Genomic DNA, 14,939 nt, shown 5'->3' with positions numbered 1-14,939 from the left:
GTCCGCTTCTAATTGTTCTGGATTGATGGATTTGTTTGTTATTGGAATATAAATCTGAATATTAAAACTGGTTTGGACTTGTTGGAAGATTTGTATGTGAATCTATGTATCGGCTATATTGTTGGTTTGCATATAAATTTGTTTATCGATTAGTTTGTTGATTTGTTAGTCAAATAGTTCTGCCTTAAAGTTGGTTCAAATCTGATTTAGAGACTTTATATATATATAATATGAGATTTCATATGTATGTGTGAATCTTGATTGTAATTGAGCATCTAATTTTGCTCATTCCTTCCTTGTGTTTGTTTGTTGGGCTTGGGCCGGGCTTGACTCTACTTGGGCCGGACTTGACTTCGTTTGGGGCCGGAGAGTTCATTTGGAGATTGGACCGGGTTTGAGCTATTAATGGGCTCTATGGGTCATATTTAAATTTGTATTTTTATCGTTATATTTCATTATTTGTATATTTTTATCTTATTTTTATTTGGCACTTATATCTTTGTAAATGTAAGTCATGTAATAGGGTAGCGGAAATAATGAAAAGTAGATTAGTGTAGTTTAGTTTTATTTATGTTTAACGTAATTAGTATGTATGTTTAGGGGTTTAGTTTTACTAATCCATCAATTCAATAATCACATTTTTACCAACTCTTCATAAAAACAAATTAATGGATATTACATTAAAGTCAACTAGGAGGAGGACTTGATGACATTCAGCTCCTGCCTAGACTTTAATTGTGCTATTCTTATTTAAACAAAATGTAAATGGTAATTTAATTTATTAGATACCTAAATTAAAGTTCATTAGGAGGAGGACTTGATGACATTCAGCTCCTGCCTAGGCTTTAATTATGTTATCTTTTCAAATTAAAGTGTCATTTGTATTTCTAAACATAATGATAAATTAATTTACTAGATACCTAAATTAAAGTTCATTAGGAGGAGGACTTGATGACATTCAGCTCCTGCCTAGACTTTAATTATGTTATCTTTTCAAATTAAAGTGTCATTTGTATTTCTAAACATAATGATAAATTAATTTACTAGATACCTAAATTAAAGTTCATTAGGAGGAGGACTTGATGACATTCAGCTCTTGCCTATGCTTTAATTATGTTATCTTTTCAAATCAAAATATCATTTATATTGGACAATCAACTTTTCAAGAAAAAGCACATAGATCAATCTAGGTAACCTTTTAGGGAGTTGTGGGGTGCCTAACACCTTCCCCACACTCAATAGACCCCCTTACCTATTCTCTGGTTCGTAGACCATTTTTAGTGTCCAATTGCACTTATATCAATTGGTGGCGACTCTAAACATTTTTCATCCTTTCATCGCCGGTCCGCGTCGTGACCCCGGTTGCGACATAGTGAAGACTATGCAATTTTTTATCAAGGTGGATATTGATAGGTTTGATCAGAAATTTGGTATCGGGCCGAATCGATTGTAGAGTCGAAGTCTACTGCGGTGTAGCATTGTTCTCATGTGGGTACGAGAAGTGGCAGAGGAGACTTATTGGAGATCTTTCCTAGAAGAAGGTTGTCTAGTAAGGGCAATCTAGATAAGCCATCTGGATGGCTCAGCTGGAAACAAGTGGAATGCGGCACAAAGACTTGGCATCCGGACGGCATAAGTATCGATCCAGACAGGTGTCGGGGGATATAAAATTTTAGTATAAATAGGGGACTTGTTTCTAGGTTTACTTAACCCTAATTCCTATTGTTTATTTATCTAGGTTTAGAGAGGCGGCTGAAAGGGAGAGAGAGCAAGTTGGGGTAAAATCTTGTGATTTATCTCTTGGTGTATCTCTTGGGAATTTGAAAATGGGTTCAAGGGTGTGAGACTGAAAGAACTAAGAAATTCAAGATGTAGAATCTTAGATGGGATAGAATGAATTGGGGCTTATGAAAAATCTCTAGGGTTCTTGGGTAGAGAGAGATCACTACAATATGATTGTAACAATTTCATATTGTGAAATTTCTCTAATTGTCTCTAACAACACCCGTGGTTTTTCTCCGGTTTGGAGTTTTCAATGTAAAACAATGACAAAGGAAACATCATAGAAATTTAGTCGTATAGTTAACTTGAACCAAATTTACCATTCCTTGCTTAGTTTGTCCGCTAGGGTGTCTTCCTTCAATTTGACTTAAATAACCAGAGAATTTTTTACACTTTATGTTAACGGTAATGATAGTCATACATAATATTAGGGTACATAACGGTCCATAATGGCATAACATGCTTATTGTGTGGCTAAGTGGATAGCTGACTGGGTATTTTGAAATTTCAAATTTTAAAAAATCAAATATGAAAACAAAACATAGTCTTCTCTCTCCTCTCTTCTCTTAAATTCAAATATATTTTTCTCTCATCTCTCTCTCACGACATTCCATCTCCTTCTCTCACGATCAACAACAGATCTCCGTCGTCCGACCACTAATCTGACCACCACTGCCACCAAGAGCAAAACCTAGCCTCCACTTGCTGTCAACCGTCACTGGTTTTGTCGAAAATCCACCTTGAATCTGCGGGTACTCACCGAACAAAAAGCATTGATCCAGCTAATTTTGGTGTCGGTTTGTCAACCCAAAATGTCCAACAGACTCCCCTAAATAAGGAGCACCTAGCCCAGCCATTCATCTACCGAAACGACCACCAGCAATGGAGACCCACGTAGAAGGTATGCTCCAATGCGTTATTACACTGTCCCAAATTAATTACACTGTCAAGAAAAACGTAATTATCAAGATGGGGTGCTGAGTTCAAGTTTCTTTGGTAACAGTGAAGTCTAATGTCATAATATAGTCTATTACTAGGTTTCATTGTTTGAATTTGTTATGTCATTATTATGTAGCATATAGAGTGGTGAAATAATGATAATCTTTTATCAAGTTTCTTTGGTAACAGTAGAGTATTGAGACAATGTAATTAAGTATGGTCCTCATTACACTGTGAAAACGAAATAAAATACAGGGTTTCTTTGGTAACAGTAGAATATTGGCATAAATATATTGCCAATTGCACAATGTAATACTCATATGAGATAAATGCACTGTCAAATTCATAGTGTAATAACTCATTGGGAGAAGATACACCAATAGCAATCAAACCACCAGCAGCTCTACGTCGTCGTAGCTTGTAATAGCTGAAAACCACCTCTACTTTATATCGTTGGTTGCTACAACATTGAGATGAAATCTTATAGGAGAGAAGCAAAAGAGAGATGAAATCTTAGAGGAGAGAGAAGCAGAAAGAATGAGAGAGAATGATGATGAAAGGGGAGAGAGAGAGAGAGAGAGAGAGAGAGAGAGAGAGAGAGAGAGAGAGAGAGAGAGAGAGAAAAGAGAGAAGAAAAATCTACAAAAAAGAAAAAAAAAGTAGCTTCATGAGAGAGAAGCAGGAAAATGAATGTGAGACACAATCACACAGGGTTTCTGAAAAGTAATCTATGAAGCATGTTTAATTGGCATGCCACATAGATTATGGACATTATGGAACCCAAAAATTATGGAACTATATCATTTTCCGTATGTTAATGTCATTCCACCATTATTTTAGAGATGCTTGCATACGGGGACTTCCGTGGGTGTTGAAGTATTGATTAATTCTTTGCCAATATCTGTTGGAATTTTGAGCATTCCCTTGAGTTGAATCTTTATCGTATTGAGCCTAGCAAACACAAGGAGTTTATCGTCCTCAATTGAGAAGTTCTGGGTTCTTCAACTAGTTCTTGTTAAAGGCACAACTTCGGATGGAATTTGTGACTCAAATTGATCAACATTTTGATCATCGTCTAATTCATCGCTCATTAGTAACAATGAATATGAATTGTACATAAAATTCATGTATGAGAAAAATGAATAACCAATTCAACAATAGAGCACCTTTAAAACTTTGAACAAAACCAACAAAACTACATCCCTACTAGTAAAAGTATAGGAAAAACACAATAGCACAAAAGAAAGACAACACAAACTCTGCTATATATGTATGCTACAAACATGACACTGTTGACAAAAACTCTGCTATATTTGTAGCACATGAAAGTGGTTGATTACTATGCAACAAAATTGAGATTTCCAAATTAAAAGATGATAGGTATGATAATACCTATTGTTTTTGGTAGAAATCTCCCCCTCTTAGGCTTCCTTTTGATAAATAATGAGTGTGTTTATGTTTTGATTTGTATTTTGATAGGCTGATTGTGGATTGGAATGAAAATTGGTGGAAAATGGGCTGAATTGGAGAAAATATCCACCGACCTTTGTGTGTTAAAATGGTCATAACTTTCTACAAAGTTATTAGAATTGAGCAAAACAAAAGGCATTGGAAACTAGACATCTCAAGATTTCCGTAGACTCCAAAATACTCAAATCGGAGGTCATATGGAGAAGTTATGGTCGTTTGAAGTTTCCTAGAGCAGATCCGGAGATTTTGGTGAAGAAGTGTGCCTAGGCTCACGCCTAGGCGCACCATTTATGCCCGCCCAGAATCATTCCATCCGCCCAGCCCAGGGAGCATTGATTTGAAGGGAACCGGAAATATGAGCTTGCGCCTAGGCGTGACATGCCTTGGCATGAATTCAACACGCCTAGGCACAAAAAACAACTTTTGGACCAGCTTTAATTTTCGATTTGCCCTAGCGGCAAGGGACTTTTGACACTTTGAACAGACTTTCTGGAGAGCGAAAATAGAGGGGAAAGGTGATTGTTGGAGCTTGGAGGAGGAATTCTTCAACCCAACGTGGATTATCTCAATATTTGGGGTTTATTCATGCCACTCTCTTCTCTCTCTATATTTTTCTCTCTCTATATTTTTCTCTCTCTATGTGTAACTAAACCACTTTTGCCAAGGCTAGGATGAAGCCTTGGGTTTGATGACTTTGTGTATGACTTGATTTACATATATATGAGTTGATTGGGTATAAATATTGTGTTTCTATGCTTGATTGCAATTTCTTCATGCTTGTTGTGTTTGGCCAACACTTTATGTTTTTGGATGAAATTGTTTGAAGAACTTACTTAGACGGTAATATGTCAAGTAGATTATGCTTCTTGAAACTCATGATTATGAATGTGTCTCCCTTTAATTAGGTGACAATTTATATGAATCCTAATCTCCATGGAACTTCATGAATTCCTTTGCTTTAGACCAATAAGATGACTAGAATGTATTTAGGAATATCCGACCTAGACCAATAAGATGGCTAGTAATCGATTTTAGGGTTTAGGGAGATTTGGCTTAAGTGCGCTAAAACTGACTTAGGTATGGATTTGTTATGCCCGAATTAGCAAATGTGTGTGTGAATTTGTCTCTTTGCACGTCATTTCCCAAGGGGGATCTCGAACCCTTGGTGTTCATCTCATATTCATTAACTCATTTCATTCATATTAGTTGCATTAGGGTAATTTGCATCTTTATTCCAAGAAAATACCAAGAACACTTTACTATTTGCTTGTCTTTAGTTCAATTGCTAAACCAAACAAACTTGAGTGAAACTTTACTCTTTTGCATTGTCCATACATACATACAAGTATACATTTGGATTAGACATAACTCTGTCCCTGTGGATTCGACCCTTGCTTATCATTGTGTTGTAGTCACCGACTAATACACTTGCTAGTAAGGTTAATTTAGACCCAACAAAAGACCTGAGTGAATTTAACAACTTAGAAAATGAGAGAAACATGCATCATAAAATACATAATAATTCCATTGATTTCCCCTCAATAGAGAGGATCTGATTTCTCAACCACCAAAAAGTTAAGCAAGCCACCCCTACTACATCCATCTCACAATATCAATTACATCTACACAATCACAGTAGCAGTTGGAGAAGGAGGAGACCAAAGGACGAACAACACATAACTATTAACGGTGAAAGGTCAATCGAGGCAGAGGAGGATGATTGCAACCGACACTGTAGCTGAAAACCCTAGTCGAAACCTTTTGTGAGGGTGATCCTAGTTTGTGTCGAACTTCGATTGTGATCCAAAATCCATGTCGATCTTTGATTTTTATGGTCGTTTGGCTAGTTGAGGTTGATTCCGATGGTCCCTATGCATAGCCGTTGTATGCACATTGAGCAATGGTTTTGTCTCCCACGTTTCTTTACGACCTCCCTCTCCTCTCTTGATATGTAAATTTGAGAACCCAAAATGAGATTGCAAATTTCGACTCCCATTGCAAACACTCTTGACTTGGCTAAAACATGAAAATGGATATGGACATGCATATCAATGGTTATGATTTTGCATACCCATTTCCAACCTTTGTTGGAGTTGCCCTTAGGTCATTGCTGACTCGAGGTCTCGTGGTACTTTTAAAAGTAATCTCGACATTTTACGGTAAACTCATCAAATAAATCTAAATCAATCTATAGATATTTGTTTGCTTTTCTGGGTATAAATAATGCATTGTAAACAAGTACAATCTTGAGCACCACTTAATATTTATGCATAGAAGACACTGAATCTACATCTTAAAGAGAGATTCAATTCGTTTCAGGCATTGGAGCCTGCAGAACCCTAAAGATTACATAATTGTCATAAAATAACATGGAATTATGCTTAGTAGTACAACAATATGACAAATCTCACTACCCAAAGCTTTTTTGTGCATCTCTTCCTCAATGAAGGGGAAAAAACTTCCCATCACAATAAAAAAAACATACACATATCAAACGTTAGCAATCTTCTCAAAATCGTGAAGTATGTATATCTTTTCTTGTCAAAATCAGCTTAATGACAGTAGAGTCTGATTAATGAATCAGCACCTGCGGTGAATAACCATGGCTGCCTAGGGTGGAACTTACAGTCCATAACACCTGCAGTTTAACAGCCACAACCAACATATCTTATCAGTTTCATGCACCACCAAGTACAAACCATTTATTTTTAGATGCTTCAACAAACAAAAGCAATGGATCATGCTAAGTTAGTCCTATAGTTAATAATAAAGAATAGTTCCATTATTCATTGCCATGAAAATTTTATTAAACACGTAACAAAAAAATGAACATTTTGCCAAAGTACAGCAATGGATAGAATAGAAACAAGAACACTCAATTTAGACCGGGGTTAGCCCCACAAAGACAGAATGAAGGAAAATCAGCAATTTCCAGAAATTAATTATATAAAGAAAAAGACAAAACAAACAGAAATTCAAACTCACCTCTTCCATTTGAGCTATTATGCCCTCGTAGAATTTCCAGCGGTACAATAAGAGGATTCTGATTAAGATCTGAGTAAACCATCCCATGGAAAACATAGGCGGTGCAGTCATCAGAAGATGACGCAAAAAGTGGATAAGAGCGATGGAAGGCCACGCTTGTTATGTCCTTTGGATGACACCTGAGGAACAAAAATAAATAAAAAAAACCATATCATAACGTAAAAGGAAAACAAACAGGGCAAGCAACATGAAAGGTCCCTTTTCCTTCCATTGTATTAACAATAATTTTTGTTACTGTTTCAATCTTTGATCTTCCAGTTTCCCTTGACCCCAGATACTAAAACAACTAGCTGGGCAGACTCCGAGCAAAAGGTTTTCACCCATATTTAAAGGTTTTAGGTTATTATTCGGAAACTCGCAAAGGTATTAAAAGAATTTTACAAGATAGAGCAATGGAATCATAATAGGTATGAAAAAAATTTAAGGTAAACAATATTTCATCAAATACATCAATGTTTAATTCTACGATAATTGCAGTGACATACTTGAGAATTCGGTAAGGTTGAGATGAAAGGTCCATGTCAAACCAACATAATTTTCCCTCTTTGCTTCCCACAATTACATTATCACCTGCACAGAAGTTAACTTCATTGATGGTTCAGCAAAAGGAAAAATAAAAGGATAAAGAAAAGAATCTTTATACGCAGATTAAACTAATTTGTAGAGATAGAGACTATGTATATTGAACAAATATGCACAAATTGAAGAATAAGAAAGGAAAACATACCACCAGGATGAATTGCAATGGACGAGACTTCTTGGAGTCCAGTCTCAAGCTTTTTAATCAACTTTTGCTTAAAGAGATCATAAACACGCACGTTCTTCTTTGTGGCAACAAAGATGAAAGAACGAGAAGGATGAAAAACTGACGATACTGGAAGTCCATGCAGCCTGAATGGAATTCTTTGACTAAACTTCTTAGACAGCTGGTGTATAAGAATTGCTTTTGAATCGCGTAATTAACAGGTCAAGAAAATCCAATAAGAAAAAGAAAAGCATAGACTAGTGATGTACTCCAGCTGCCACAGGTTAACAAAAAGAGAATAAAGAAGGCGGGTAGTTCTACATTAAAGGCCATGGCATATTAAGGTCATAGCAGGTCCCAGGAGTCGATTAAAGATGCCTGTGCTTTATCAACAGGTAGGTTAGACCTCAAAAGTAAACGATGTCAGAGCTTTATTCTGAGGAGAAGGAACAAAAGCAAGTTTCTTGATCTAATCTCAGGTAAGGATTGGTTTTTGAAGGCCCATTGATGGATCCTTACGGTTGGACAGCACACAAAAATGTGAAATAGAGTACAATAAGTTGATGGATGAGTGGATGACTGGTTTGGAGCCTTGAGATAGCCTTAACTACACAGATCGTTCTAACCTATATTTTACATATTGACGAACAAAGGTGTTTGTAGCAAACGACTCCTACAAGTCCCAAGATCCCACCAACATTATAGACAGGGCTCAATAGTTGCCAACTTTTCTCTAAATTGTCCTAATTCATTAAGAGACTAAATTCCCATTAATATAGTAACTTGCAATCCAAGCACAGTACATTTAGCATATACAAGCATACATATGCATGTACATGTGTAAAGATAGCCGATTTAGTGCCCAGAACCCTTAGGAGATGACTATAATCCAAATAGTAATTTTCTCCAGTAAAGGTGATCATGCATGACAAACAATCTTTCTTCATACCAAAATAAAAAAAAAAAAAAGAAACTGGGAAAAGGATATCAGCTGGCATCACTGAAGATAAATAGTCTCCTCTACGATGCCATTCTACCTTGGATACAGTCTGCAAAAACCATACAGGAAACTGTTAAGCCCATTATGGAGAGCACACTAATTTCAGACTCAGTACAACACTAATAGAAAACTCTGACCAGAAACAAGTAGGCAAAATAAAATAAACCTTGAAATGCCTTAATCTAATTCCCTCATGCTTATCATCTTGCATCCAGTTCACAGTTGATGCCATCTTGTCTGGTCATACCAAAAAAAAAGTGATGTAAAATTCAGTGAGAATTAACATGACACGAGATATTGAGGCATTACTAATTTCAAACTAACCTGAGTCAAGTGGTGCTGCATCAATGTCAACATGCAGAAGTTCCTTAACTTGTTTCTGCTCTTCTTCATTTCCAAATCCAGTGTTCAAAAGTATTACATCGTGTCCCCTTCAAATTTGGAATACTTTAGATTTATGAACAAGAGTACCAAAGGGCTCGAGCCCAGAAAAACTTGATAAATTATATACAATTTTTTAGAATAATCCTTACACAGATACTGCCAAGATAGGACGTTCGGGCAGAGGATTCCAAGCTACATAGTTGACAGTTTCACCAATTTCCCAGACCCTACGACATCTACCAGTCTCAACCTCCCAAACACGCACGGTTCCATCAGTCGAACCTTACAACAAACATTTAGTCATACAATATTTTTGTTAACACATTTTGAATGAAAATGTAATCAAAACCCCAATATTTTCTTTCCACATTTTGAATGAAAATGTAATCAAAACCAAAATTTACATATACCTGAAGCAATCCATTGTCCTGAGGAATCAGTAGAGACTGACAAAACTGCACCCTTATGACCTCTATACTCAAGATAGCATGCTACAGGGTAAGGCTTAAGATCTTTTCGACTTGGTAGCTTGGGTTTTAAAGATTCAGGATCAATATTAATCTGGAAATATTAGAAGGAAAACTTTACTTAACACCATTGAGTGGGAAAAAAATTTTAAAAAAAATCTTGTAAGAATCTAGAGAGCAATCAAAACTAAAACTTATGAAGCATGAATAATACATTTTTAGGAGTGACAAGCTTACTCGTTTTTTTCGAACTCTAGGGCACAAATATAGATCCAAACAGCGTTCAAAAGATTCCTTAATAGTATTCTCATATGCTGGGATGCTTCTCAAAGATGTAAACCTAAATTATAAAATATGGTTATAATGACAGAAATCAACAAATCAAACAATAGAAGAAGATGAACTTAAGCAACCAAACAATTGCATCAGCAGTGCGCATTACCTTTTAGGAATAAATTTAGGGCGATCCTCCTCATACATAAGCTGGTATGAATTAATCTCTTCTTCTGTTGGGATGTATTCTGGAGAAGGATTGTATGACTCCTCATGACCTAAAGAAAAAAATAAAGATAAAATTCCAGTACGTGCACGGGTGAACAGATAATTTTGTAAAGATATGCAAACAAAAGACTACCAGGCAGTTTTGGTTTTGGAGCAGGAAAATAAGTTAAGTGCCCAGACTTTTCAGCTGAGCTGGAATCATCTCCCCACATAAGATATACAGGTGGCTCTTCTTTTGGCTTGTCAAATTTTATTCGTCCTTCACGAATTGCCCTAACTAAAGCAACAACCTGTAAATTCACAAGAGGAAGCACAGGAAATAAAACACAGAACATAATCAACCTCTATTATTAAACCAGCTTCTCCAAATAAACAAATGTTGAAATTAACAATAATCCGCCGAATAAATCATGAGGATAAGACCAAAAAAAAAAAGTAGTAGAAAATGAGGTGGGAAGCAAAGATATATATGTTATTCACCTTTTTAGCTTCCCATCTCGAAGGAATGAACCGTCTCTTTGGTTCTGGGGCATTGGATAATGGATGCTTAGCATCATCCCATTTAAACCAATCAACATAAGACTGCAGAAAATAGATTAGCCACTTAGATTCAAGACTACTATGCTTGATATAAGGAAATATAAGCTCAACTGCATATAATTTGATGAACATGACAGGTAATTGGTATCACAGACCGCATGTGGATCAAAGTCAGCATGGGGTGCCTTTCCTTCCAGCAGTCTACGCACAATTTTCATCTCTTCTTTGGTCATCTCCACCTCTTCATCATTGTAATCATCATAAATCTTGCGCCTAGAAAAGAATCAAACTTCTCTATGATCAAGCATGATATGTGGGAAACAAAGTATGACAAGAAGATTTGTACTTGGTAGAGAAAAGAAAAGGAAATCTAACTTCTTGCTTCATAAATATAGATTTGGACATGTATAATCATTTACCAGGATTGGTTCCAATGTTCAATACAACTATACCCCAAGTCCTCTCATTGTATCAATCTGCTTGAGGCAATTATCACAGCCTCCTTGTATTTCTGTGGGTTGCACCCGGTTGGTGCTTTAAAAAACTTTTATCCAATCAAAAAAATTGTTCTATACCAAGAATCTAAACTAAGCCATCTTATTAAGGCTCTAAATGACAAGCAATGGCTTGACCCTTCAAAGAAAAGGACCCACATAGCATTCCGCATTTCTATAACAATTAATAAACAAAGTGAATGGAGGATAGATAACTTTTAAAGAACATATAACAAAACTATGCTACAGTAAAGAGTGTTTAGTCAGGGAGAAATCTTAGAGAGACAAGCACTTGGCGGAACATATGCCAGGAATTTTGCCTGAAGCTTAATACTATTGGATTAAAAGCCAAAAAGCAGGTTTAGAAAAAGCCCTCAAGCATATGCAAACCCGCATAAATAAATATAAAATAAATAACTGACCAATTTTTCGAGTCATCAACACTGGCGAGCAATGAATCTAGCTTGTTTTCTCTTTCTTTTTTGGTGATCTTTTTCCCGGATATATCATATCCAATATGTTTCTCGTCTTGATAAAACTCCAAGGGAACCTCCCCAACAGTATTTCGAGGAGCAACCTATTATAAGAAGATGAAGTAAAGAGTGATTCAAATTCATCATACGTTTCAACCCAAAGTGAAAACTCCAATAATATCTTGAGTTCTTGACTATGTATTCCAAAAGCAAGAGACCTCATCTTCGGAGGAGTCACTCTCTATAGCCCCATCCACAGGTTCATCTTCTTGACCAAGATCACTGTCTATCTCTGCAGAATCCTGAAATACTTACAATTTTAAGATACAGTCAAACACAAAAAACGGATAACCTCAAGTAAACCGTTCAAAAAATAACAAAATAGAGCAGCCGCTTTGCCGTTCAAGTTGTATTAGGAGTAAACAACTCTCGTGCACAAGCCCCCCATAGTGGGCAAGGTCGAGGACATACCTTACCCCCATTCCCCCACATAATATATGAAGAGGCTATTTCCAGGAATTGAACCTATGACCTCTAGGTTGCATCCATGTGATTCTACCACGAGGCCACATGCTTAACTGTAAAAGGCTAAACAACTCCCGTGCACAATGCTTCCTCAATGGACGGGATCGGAAACAGACAAGATGTACGCAGACCGTAGCCCTATCTAATATGTGGAGAGATTGTTTCCAAAAATTGAAACTGTGACCTCTTGTACTAGGAGTGCATTAAAGTAATTACCTATTAGGAAATCAAGTTCTAGAAGTGCCTTCGGTAAGAGGTAAAGTGGTGTCCTATTGGCAAGCCAAGAAGGGGAACTGGGGAAGGGATAGTGGGATACATATAAACCTTTGTAAATTCTGACTACACATAACCAGTGTTCATCATTTATTCAGCTTCTAATACACCATAATCAACTGTGTAGCATGGAAATTGTTATTTTATCTTCCATTTCCTTTTCAGAAACTAAATCATAGCAATTACTGTGCACCTCATCATCTTCAGAGGATTCGCTTTCTCCATCATCTGACTGCCTCAAGGATTCATAATCCTCAGATTCATCATCACTCTCTCCAGCTTCTGACTGCATCCAAATATATAAGAATCAAATTTTGTTCAAAACAAATACTCTATTTTAACACTTAGTCAGTTCCCCAAATCCAGTTACTAGTTAAAGACAGATAAAAAGAAAATCAATTTCACGGAACAACTTACTAGCTCAAGTTCTCAAAGTTCCAGTGGACTGACTCAATATCATCCCAGTTTCTTAGACCAAATTATAGCTTAAAAACAAGTTTATAAGAATCTCATTCGGTCAAAGCTACGGATTACTCACACCTAAACCAAAACCAAGCAAGAAAATGACAAATTTCCTGATCCAGACTCCACGTACTCCAAGGAATAAAAAAACAGATCCACAGGACCTCCAAGTAACCGTGGCATAAACCAATACCTACACAGCGATATCGCAAATCCCACCATATAACGAACAAAACTAAAACTAAGTCCAGATAACCAAAGACATAAAGAAAAACACCCGAGAGATTTTGAATCCTACCTCGTGCTCGGACGGGGGCTGGCTTTGCATGAGCTGCGAAATCTGCTCGTCCGACAAGGGTAGTAGTTCTCCTTCTTGACTTTCTTCTCTGAACAAATTTGTGTTCTTGCCTTCTGTTTTCGGAACTTCATTGGTCTTCAAGTCCTCGTTCGCATTGCTCTTATTATTATTCTTCTCCTTCATTGAATTCGAAGGAAGCGTTCGATCTGTAGGCACTGTAATCCTCCTCTGCTACTATATGGAACCTCCTCTCTAAATTTAGGGGAAAATAGAGAGTAGATGTCAGAGTCGGCCGAGCTTTGGCCTAAAATCCAGTTTAGGGTTTTAGGTATGGAAGAAGAAGTTGGAGCCAGAACCAGAAACTGACTCAGGCCCAATTCAATTCCTTTCAGACTTCGCAAAAAAAATAAAGAAGAACCCAAGCCAAGCCCACACATTGTCAGGCCCACTTATAGGTTGCTGATTAAAATTAAAATTAACAAATTTAATAAAGACGATGAAAAAATTCTTATAATCTTTATATTTCTTTATCTATTATCTATTTATAAAAAAGTAAACAACACTCGTAAGGCTCCCGCGGTGGAGAGGTTATTTTCGATAATTGAATATGTGACAAATAAGAGCACTTGCAATGGTACACTTATGTTTGTCCATGAAGCACTTTTGTTGGCCTAGTTGACTCAAAGTGCACCACAATGGTTCACTTTTACTAGCCCGAATTTGCTAGGACCAACATGGGAGAATGAAGTTTGTCATGCCCCATGTGTTGCTCTCCACATGAGTCCCACCTCTAACACACTCACATTTGCTCTCCATGTGAGTCCTATGCTATTTGAAGAGTCGATAAGGTATTTTGGCTAACTACTAACATAAAACCAAGTAGATTAAAATAAGAGAATTAAAGTCAAACACAAGAAATGAAATCAAGAACTAAAAGCATCAGGGTACCTAATTTCATCATCCCTTATTCAATTCAACTCCCTTAACTCCTTAACCCCCTGATTACTACCTCTTGTTGACAATCGGTACCTCTAACCTCTTCGATGCTTCATTCCTGGTTACACTAAAAGTGTCTTTATCCCTAACTCATATTATTCCTAACATTCATATTCAAGAGACAAAGATCCATTAAGTTGTATGGACTAACCGTGTAACGATTGCATAGGTCATGTCCCTATATTCTTATTTGGTTCATGAATCCTATGAATGTCTATGATGAGAAGAAAATCCTCGATGTATAACTCCTTCCTATCTCAACCTAGGAAACAAATCAATTAGATGATGGTCAAACACACAAAAGCTTAAGCATATTCATAGATAATCAACAAACAGAGATAGAAATCAAGTACCAATCAAAACTAAGTTTATTGAATCATCAAAGTTAGGTTATATTAGGACCCTAGCAAAAGTATCTAGCCACTCATGGAGTTCAAATACATAACAATACAATGAAATAAAGTCATAATAACAAGGATAAAAGAGGAGTAGAAGAAACTCCCTTGAAAACACCTTCTTCTCCAAGCTCCAATGGTTGCCTCCAA

The 14,939-nt window shown here is 36.6% G+C and overlaps 1 protein-coding gene across 1 annotated transcript; it reads right to left on the bottom strand.

Moving 5' to 3' along the window:
- Positions 1-6,437: 6,437 nt before the first annotated feature.
- Positions 6,438-13,760, bottom strand: LOC120003346 (ribosome biogenesis protein BOP1 homolog). Its single transcript, XM_038852298.1, has 18 exons — positions 13,399-13,760; positions 12,832-12,924; positions 12,059-12,142; positions 11,790-11,944; positions 11,029-11,146; positions 10,814-10,915; positions 10,467-10,623; positions 10,275-10,383; positions 10,070-10,172; positions 9,776-9,926; positions 9,515-9,647; positions 9,306-9,412; positions 9,148-9,218; positions 8,970-9,030; positions 7,964-8,191; positions 7,722-7,806; positions 7,177-7,355; positions 6,438-6,829 (listed from the first exon to the last, which is right to left on the bottom strand). Exons 1-18 carry the CDS (start codon positions 13,579-13,581, stop codon positions 6,744-6,746), a joined length of 2,205 nt encoding a protein of 734 aa, XP_038708226.1. The 5' UTR covers positions 13,582-13,760; the 3' UTR covers positions 6,438-6,743.
- Between the last annotated feature and the right edge of the window lie 1,179 nt (positions 13,761-14,939).

The sequence above is a fragment of the Tripterygium wilfordii genome, chromosome 8, assembly GCF_013401445.1.
Source record: "Tripterygium wilfordii isolate XIE 37 chromosome 8, ASM1340144v1, whole genome shotgun sequence".
NCBI lineage: Eukaryota > Viridiplantae > Streptophyta > Magnoliopsida > Celastrales > Celastraceae > Tripterygium > Tripterygium wilfordii.
The sequence above is the reverse complement of the archived record's forward strand: the minus strand, read 5'-3'. Positions and strand labels throughout refer to the sequence as shown.

Excerpts from the sequence above, each read along its gene's own strand:
- LOC120003346 (XM_038852298.1), bottom strand. The coding sequence starts at position 13,581 with ATGAAGGAGAAGAATAATAATAAGAGCAATGCGAACGAGGACTTGAAG. Across the intron at positions 9,648-9,775 it reads AGGACAATGGATTGCTTCAG|GTTCGACTGATGGAACCGTG; the intron begins GTATATGTAAAT and ends GTTTGTTGTAAG. Across the intron at positions 7,807-7,963 it reads CATTGCAATTCATCCTGGTG|GTGATAATGTAATTGTGGGA; the intron begins GTATGTTTTCCT and ends ACTTCTGTGCAG.